Here is an 8,881-nt window from a genome sequence, read left to right as displayed (position 1 = left end):
ACAAAAATATAGGATGAAAAAAATACATATCTTTTTGGTGCCGTCATTTTTAAAGCTGCACTCATATAAATTTTTATATTTTTACGTGTATTTTCATAATTAAACAAAAAAATAAAATATATTTTTATATTTTGGTGCCATCTTTTTTAATGGAAGCATTAATATCTGGAAAAAAAATTATCCCTAATGACTACACGAGATGTGGTGGCATTAGTATTATTTTTAGAATTTTTTTGTGCCGTCACTTCACATGTTTCCAAAATGGCTTAAAAAATTTTCCCTCTGATTCTTACCATAAATATAGCAGCACCACCAACTATATATACCTTTAGCCTCAACTTAACACAAATAAAGGTCTTAATAATTTTTTTATGTTGAAAGAAAAAAAAATTGTTATGTTAAAGGAAGGAGAGAAATTATTATTATGATGTTCTTTAACAAAAAAATTGTTTCCTCATGACCATTATATATAAATGACACATAAAATATGTCATTTTTAGGGTAGTAGTTACGCGGTTAAAAGTTTTTTGTTGGTAGTGGTTACGTGGTTAATAGTCCATCCCCTATCGAAATACCCCATTTAACACAAAGGGAGATGGGCTTTTAGTTAGTAGTGGTTACGCGATCAAGAGTTCATGTTAGCAGTGGTTACGCGGTCATGACCGCAAATTGATTATGCTGTCAAGGTAGAAGCGTCTATGTGAGAAGTGCTCTCAGGAGGGAGAAATGCCGGCAGAATGTTGTACCCTAAGAGCAACCAAAGATGAATATCGTAAGGTTCCTGATTGACCTGATTCAAGTAAAAGTTGATGGAATATGGCAAAATATTGATTTTACTAGATTATCAACTCTATAATTTACTAGATTATTAACTCTATAATGTGATGATTTCAATTGAAATTTTATTATTATTGTAATATTTGAAATGTTATTATGTTAAACAATATTTAATCCGTTAATTATGTGTATAAAATACGATTAGTGGAAGGAAAAATTGTTTAGATGATGAGAAAAATAAATTTATTATTCCATATAATCTAATACATAAATAAAAATATGTTTGCTTTTACAATTATTTTTTGCTTTAAAAATTTAAGATTTCATTTAATCCAATGAAAATAGTAAATAAAAGGAAAAAAAGTATACAAAATATATTATTGGGGTTTAATAAAATAAATCCGAATTAAATAAAGAAATTTGAAAACAATAAAAAATGAGGAAAAAATAATATTTGAAAATAGAAAAAATGAAAATTTAATTGAAAATTTTGATGTATTAATGAAAGATGAATTAATAAGAAAATGTTAGTGATTATATAATGAAAATGAAGAATAAATAAATAAATAAAGATTGATGGGCTTATGACGGACGGACGGGTCACATCAGTGCAGGTTGTTAGCTGACAACTCTATTTAAATGGAAATCTTTCCCCAATATAGCTGTTAATTGAAAAAAGAAAGAAATTGTCCCCATAACTCCACATCCTTACTCATCTAATAAAAAATTTAATATTTATAAAAATGATTTTGATTAAAAAACATTCATCCAAATGACTTGGAATGAACAGTAGAATTAGATTATAGAAAATTGATGGCTGGCAGCACTATTTTTTTCAATTAAAAAAATAATTTTTGGGGTTGTGGACATTAAATGGCCAATATCCCTATTTTTTTTTAAAAAAATTTTGGGTGCTAGCACACTGATGGCTGGCACCGCTTTATCTGATTAAAAAAATCATTGTTAAGGGGGTGTGGTGCCGGCCAACAAATGGCCACAATCACCGAACAAAAAAATTTGGGAATATTGTAATATAACCCTCCTTGTTTTTTCCATCTTTTTATTTCCCAAGTTTAATTACATATTTTATATTTTAAAACAATATTGAACTACTTATTTTAAAAAATAATAATTAAAAATATTTTATAAAATATGTAGTTTAATATATCTTAAAATTAATTTTCAAATTTAATAATAATGTGAGTGATGCAATAATAATTAAAAAACATGATAAATAGTTCAAATAAGGAGGGGTTATGTTGCAATATTCTCAATCTTTTTTGTTGGGTGATTTTGGCCATTTGTTGGCTAGCACTACATATAACACCCCAAACCCGGCCTAGATATTATGACCGAATCTGGTGATATCATAAGAAATGGGTTTTGGAAACCGTGTTGACTTGGTAAAATATCAATATTTGAAATACACTAAAAACTACAAATTAGCCAGTTTCTTTACCAAAACTTATTACAGCGAAAGCTTTAATCGTTATAGTTTGAAAACGCAGTCATGTTTTTAGAAAAAACGTTGTTTGCATAAAACCATCGTTTTAATAAAACAATTATACCAAAGCAATCAAATTGACAAATAATCCAAAAAAAAAAACAGTTAAAAACCAAACAGTCCAGAGAGTCCACAAAAAAATTACAACTCTCAAATAAGTCCAAAATTTAAAATAAATGAAAAGAACTAAGTTTAACTGTTTTATGTTATAGTGGTCACCGCTGTGTCTCCGCCGCACTGATCCGTGTAAGTCTGTGGATTACCAAACGGAACAGACAAACAGATGTGAGTTTACGTAAACTCAGTGTGTAACCCAGCAGAATTAAACAAGCAAACATACAGAAACATTTCAGACAATCAAATATAGAATCGAGCTTATGCCCATCCCAGATACAGTTACAAAAACAGATGTACAGATCATATAGTAGATTCAGATATGCAAAGTCCTACCTTCATCCTCCACACACCAACTTCGACCATCCCATCATACCATGTGGAGTTAAAAACACCCACCCATCCCTACACACCACATTGTGTTGTTAAAACACGTATCAGATATATTGCAACCAAGCTGTCAGAATATACGCGATGATCGCCATACAGAACACTTCCTCCACATATATATAAAACCCACCCCAAAATAGATGCAGATATCATATACAAATTTATCAGACTAAACATGCTCAACATGTTTTATACAAATAATAGATACACATATATCAGTATAATCAGGCATACATTAGTATCCTAATCAGATCAGTCTAACAAAATTTCATAGCATACAGATAGGGGTTTAATTAGCCCTTATTGACCCTACAATAAGTCCACAGTCGAACGCACGACCCTAGGGAATATTTCAGAATTATAGGCCCACATACCCATGTGGCTTGCCCGTGTGGGCCCACACGCCCAGATTGGTCTTGCCCATGTGGCCCATACGACCTGACCCAAGAATCCACACGCTTGTGTGTCATACCCGTGTAGGCCCACACGCCCGTATGGCCTACACACCTAACTCGGCCTTGCCCGAGTGGCCCATATGACCACACTCGAACCACCATACGACTGTGTCTTGTGAACGACCACTCTAACGTCAATCACACGGCCATGTTCTCGTACATGGCCTATCACAAAAGTGATCACACGCTCGTGTGGCGTCGACAGTATGGTTTTTTAGCTTTTATCGACATTCGTTTTTTTACGTTTCGAGTACACACCTATTACGATTTCGTTGCGAAAACACTCCCGAGCCACCCGACACCTAAAAATTGACCAAAAAAACCACCGAATTAGTCGTTTAAATCAAAACTAAAACTAAAAACAAGTCTCCCCTCAATCCAATAAACAACCGAATTCCTTACTGTAAAACAAATACGGTGATTTCGCTAACTACAGTACCGATGAGAAGCCCCTAGCCCTTTGATCTACTTCTAAGCAATAAGATACACATCATTAACATAACTGAAACATCCAATAATTGCACAAAACTTCCGAAGCACTTACCAAACACCACGCGAGTGAAAGACACAGGACCCAATGCAGAGAACGACATTAGTTTGAATAGAAAAGAAAGGTAACAATAAGAGAAAGTACAATTGCTGACAAAATTTCTTTGAGAGGGAGAATAAACCAAAAATTCCAAAAAAAAATAATAATAATATCTGATAACAACAATATATCAATCCTACAGTAACATCTCAAACTCAACTTCCTCAGAATTCAGATTCCACTGAAACTCTTTCAGATAACCAAGCAAAAAGAAAATAACTCTTACCCTTGTGCGAGGATTCAAACACAAGATCTCCAACACACCAAATCCCTTACCACTTGAACCAGTAGTCTCATTCTGATACAAATTTACAGAAAATTAAAAAAAAACCACTGAACAGGGATAAGGCTTGGATTTAAAAAAAACAATCAAAATTTGCCAAAGGCAAAGCTTAAACTTGGGACCTCACACACACACCTAGAACACTTAACCACTGAAGCAGATACTATTTGTGTCAAAACTATACAAAATTAGACATAAAAAGATTTGGGCGTTACAACTCTACCCCCTAAAAGAAATTTCGACCTCGAAATTTACCTGATCAGAACAGGTGAGGATACTGCTGACGTATCGAATCCTCAGGTTCCCACGTGGCCTTCTCAGTACCATGATTCCACCAAAAAACCTTCACTAACGGAATAGGCTTCCTCCTCAGAATCTTAACATTGTGATCCAGAATTTGAACCGGCTTGTCCTTGAAAGTCAAGTCTGGTCTAACGTCGATCTCCTCAATAGAGACTACGTGAGATGGATCTGACCGGTATCACCTCAATATCGAGACGTGAAACACATTTTGGATACAATCTAACTCTAGAGGTAGCTCCAACTGATAAGCAACCGATCCTACACACTTCAGAATCCGATACGACCCAATGAACCTAAGGATCAACTTGCGCTTACGGCCAAATCTCAGAACTTTCTTCCATGGTGAAACCTTAAGAAAGAAAAAGTCTCTCACAGAGTACTCAATATCATGCCTCTTCAGATCCACATAAGACTTCTGCCGATTAGAAACAACTTTCAGTCGATCCTGAATTAGCCTAACCTTGTCTTCGGTCTCAAAAACCAATTCAGGACCCAAAGTTCACCCAACTCAGTCTAATACAGCGAAGTACGACATTTACAACCATATAATGCCTCGTAAGGTGCCATCTGAATATTAGACTGGAAGTTGTTATTGTAGGCAAACTCTGCTAACTGCAGATAATCCTTCTCACTACCTCGAAAATTAATCACGCAACTCCGAAGCATGTCCTTCAGTATCTGAATCACCCTTTCCGATTGACCATCTGTCTAAGGGTGGAACACAGTAATGAAGTCCAACCTTGAACCCAAAGCCTCATGCAACTTTTTCCAAAATCGAGATGTGAAGCGAGGATCTCTATCAGAAATGATCGAAACAGGTACCCCATACAGTTTCATAATCTCTGAAATGTAGAGCTTCGCTAGCTTTTGTAGAGAATAGTCCGTCTGAACCGGAATAAAGTGAGCAGACTTGGTCAATCAATCCACGATAACCCAAACAGAGTCCTTCTTAGTGGGTGTCAAAGGTAACTTATTAATGAAGCCTATCGTCACACGTTCATATTTCCATAAGGGAATCTTAACTGGCTGCAACAAACCCGAAGGCAACTGATACTTATTCTTAACTTGCTGACACGTCAGACATTGAGTAACAAAATCAGTACCACCGGGATGCATAACATAAGGGCTACTATGCACCTCCCTCAGAATCGACTGTCTCAAATCAGAATCATTTGGCACATAGATCCGTCCTTGAAAACATAGCACACCATTATTATTTAACCCAAAATCAAAAGTAGTACCACTCTCACCCTGATAGAATCGCACACTCAAAGTCTCATCCACTAAATGTTTATCTCGAATCTGATCAATCTAAGCCGGCTTAACCTGCAACTCAGCCAACAAACTCCCATCGTCAAACAAACTAAGACAAGCAAACATCGCCCTTAAATCAGACATCGCTCTACAACTTAGAGCATCGACCACCACATTGGCCTTACCAAGATGATACTTTATCTTACAGTCATTATCTTTAAGTAGCTCAATCTATCGCCGTTGTCTGAGGTTCAACTCTTTCTGAGTAAGGAGATACTTGAGGCTCTTGTGATCGGTATAGGTAATACACCCCTTACTATATAGGTAATGCCTCCAGATTTTTAATGCAAAAACTATCGTAACCAACTCTAAATCATACGTCGAATAATTTCCCTCATGTGTCTTAAGCTATCAAGACCCATAAGCCATCACCTTACCTTCTTGCATCAGCACACATCCTAAACCGACGTGCGATGCATCACTGTAGACTACAAACTCTTTACCTGATTCAGACTGTATCAGAATAGGAGCCTGAGTCAAAACAAACTTGAGCTTCTCAAAGCTCAATTGTTGCGTATCAGTCCCGACAAACGGAACACCCTTACGCAGAAGCTTAGTCAATGGAGCTACAATCAAATAGAACCCCTCAACAAACCACCGGTAATATCCCGCTAAACCGAGAAAGCTATAGATCTCAGATACATTTTTAGGCTATTTTTAACCAAGCACAGCCTCAATCTTTCGAGGGTCAACTTGAATCCCCTTAGCAGAAAACTACGTACCCCAGAAAAGTTACCTCTTACAACCAAAATTCGCATTTACTCAACTTGGCATAGATTTATTTCTTACGGAGGATTTGAAGCACTACTCTAAGATGCTTATCATGCTCATCCTCAATCTTAGAGTAAACCAGAATGTCGTTGATGAAGACTACGATAAACTGATCCAAATAAGGTTGAAAAACTCGGTTCATTAGATCCATAAATGCGGCCGAACCTTTTATCAGACCAAAAGGTATAATTAGGAACTCATAATATCCATAACGAGTCCTAAATGCAGTCTTATGAATATCAGCACCCTTAACCCTCAACTGATGATACCCTAATCGAAGATCAATCTTAAAAAACACTGAAGCCCCTCGAAACTGATCAAACAGGTCGTCGATCCTCAGAAGCGGATACTTATTCTTCACGGTCAACTTATTTAGTTGCCGATAATCGATGCACATCTTCATGGTCCCATATTTCTTTTTAACAAATAGAACTGGTGCTCCCCACGAAGACACACTAAGACGGATGAAATCATGGTCCAAAAGCTCTTGTAGTTAAGCCTTAATATCAATAAGCTCTTTCGGTACCATACGATAGGGAACGATGGACACCGGAGCTATACCCAGAAAAAGCTCAATCCCAAACTCAACCTCTCGATTCAGAGGTAAACCAGGTAACTCCTCAAGAAGAACATTTGGAAAATCCCTTACAGTTCTGATATTCCCAATAGAAGAGTCCCTAGAACCAGAAATACTGACGTAAGCCAAGTATGCCTCACACCCTTTCCGAACCAGTTTCTCAGCCACAAGAGCGAAGATCACATTGGATAGATAGTCTCAATGCTCGCTGATTATGACCACTTCCCTATCATCCTCAGTCCTCAGAACGACCCTCTTAATCATAAAGTCTAAACTAACTCGGTGTTTAACCAACCAATCCATTCCCAAAATTAAGTCGAACTCCCCAAACGGAAGCTCTATCAGATTTGCCAGAAAAATAATACCTTGTACCTCTAACAGAAAATCCGTATAGAGTTTACTAACTTGAATAGACTGCCCCAATGGACTCAATACAGTAACCTTACTAGATGTGCTCTCCGCAGAAACCCCCAAGTTTTCAGTTACAGTGCTAGCTACGTAGGAGTGTGTGGATCCTATGTCTACTAGAGTAGTATAAAGTACATCAAAAATTAAGAACGTACTAGTGATAACGTCCAGACCATCTCTGTCCTCTCGGCTCGAGCAGCATAAGTGCAGGATGCCTCACCTCTGTCTAGTTAGCACCTCTGCCCGGTATTCTCTGTCCACGACCCGAACCATTACCACCCCTAGCTACTCTGCGGCCTCTAGGTCGCTGCTGAACTGCCCTCTGAGGCTGCACAGAACCCGGAGCATGCATCTGATCTACCCGCTATAGACAGTCTCTAATAATATGCTCTAAAGATCCACACCTCAAATAGGCCTCAATCCTTCTCCAACATTCACTTGGATGGAGCCTACCACAATCACCATATGGCTACAACCCAGTTGGAGCAACAGGAGCCCCCAATCTATCTAACCATCAGATCTGGAATTTTTCTTATGCTTTGGAACAGAACTAGAGGGCTATAAATCCCTCTTGTTTTTACCCCTCTCTCGATCCTTGTTCTGGCGCTCTACGAGCTTAACATCCTTGAAATAGAACCGTAAACTCTTGCTCCCTCTGTGGAGCTATCAGTACCCTCAAATTATCCCTTAAGCCATCCTCAAAATAGACGCACCTCTCATACTCAGTCGCTACCATGCCTCGAGCATAGTGGCTCAGCCTCAGAAACTCGGCCTCATACTTGGCCACAGATCTATCGCCTTACGTCAAGTTCATGAACTCATGCCTCTGACCATTTACATAACTAGCTCCCACATACTTGCTGTAGAAGGTAGTCTTAAAGAAATCCCAATTCAGACGATCAGGCTAGGTACCCTCCTCAACTATCAACCACCACTGATATGCCTTATCGTGAAGCAAAGAGACTATACCTTTCAGTTTCTGCTGAGGAATGCAGTCCAGATCATTCATGATCCTCTTGGTGGCATTCAACCAATACTCAGCCACATTAGAGGCGACTCTAGTGACGCCCCTAAACAACTCAGCACCGTTAGACCAGAGTTGTTCAGTTACTAACCCCCAGCTCCAGAATGAGGTCCAGCGACCCTCTTCAAGATCTTCAGTATGGTTTGGGACAATGCGTCATCCTCAGCCGAGCGATTCTGAGACCCAGTCTCAATAGCAGGCGAAATTCGTGTCTCACTCGTATCTAGATTTGGGATACTGCCTAGAGAGGAAGATTCAGCTTGAGCCCTCTACGGCCTCTTCTATGTCCACAAGTACCACGTCCGTGAGGTCTACTAACGCTTATTATGTAATTTGAGTTTTATCTACATTAAAAGTTTTATGCATCAGTTT

At 38.0% G+C, this 8,881-nt stretch overlaps 1 protein-coding gene across 1 annotated transcript; it reads right to left on the bottom strand.

Annotated features, from left to right (window-relative positions):
* Positions 1 to 4,928: 4,928 nt before the first annotated feature.
* Positions 4,929 to 5,813, bottom strand: LOC128283863 (uncharacterized). The gene is made up of 4 exons (XM_053021280.1): positions 5,742 to 5,813; positions 5,349 to 5,666; positions 5,238 to 5,300; positions 4,929 to 5,123 (listed from the first exon to the last, which is right to left on the bottom strand). The coding sequence occupies exons 1-4, from the start codon at positions 5,811 to 5,813 to the stop codon at positions 4,929 to 4,931; spliced, it is 648 nt and encodes a 215-aa protein (XP_052877240.1).
* Positions 5,814 to 8,881: the final 3,068 nt, after the last annotated feature.

Source organism: Gossypium arboreum, chromosome 11, assembly GCF_025698485.1.
Source record: "Gossypium arboreum isolate Shixiya-1 chromosome 11, ASM2569848v2, whole genome shotgun sequence".
In the NCBI taxonomy this organism is placed as follows: domain Eukaryota; kingdom Viridiplantae; phylum Streptophyta; class Magnoliopsida; order Malvales; family Malvaceae; genus Gossypium; species Gossypium arboreum.
The sequence above is the reverse complement of the archived record's forward strand: the minus strand, read 5'-3'. Positions and strand labels throughout refer to the sequence as shown.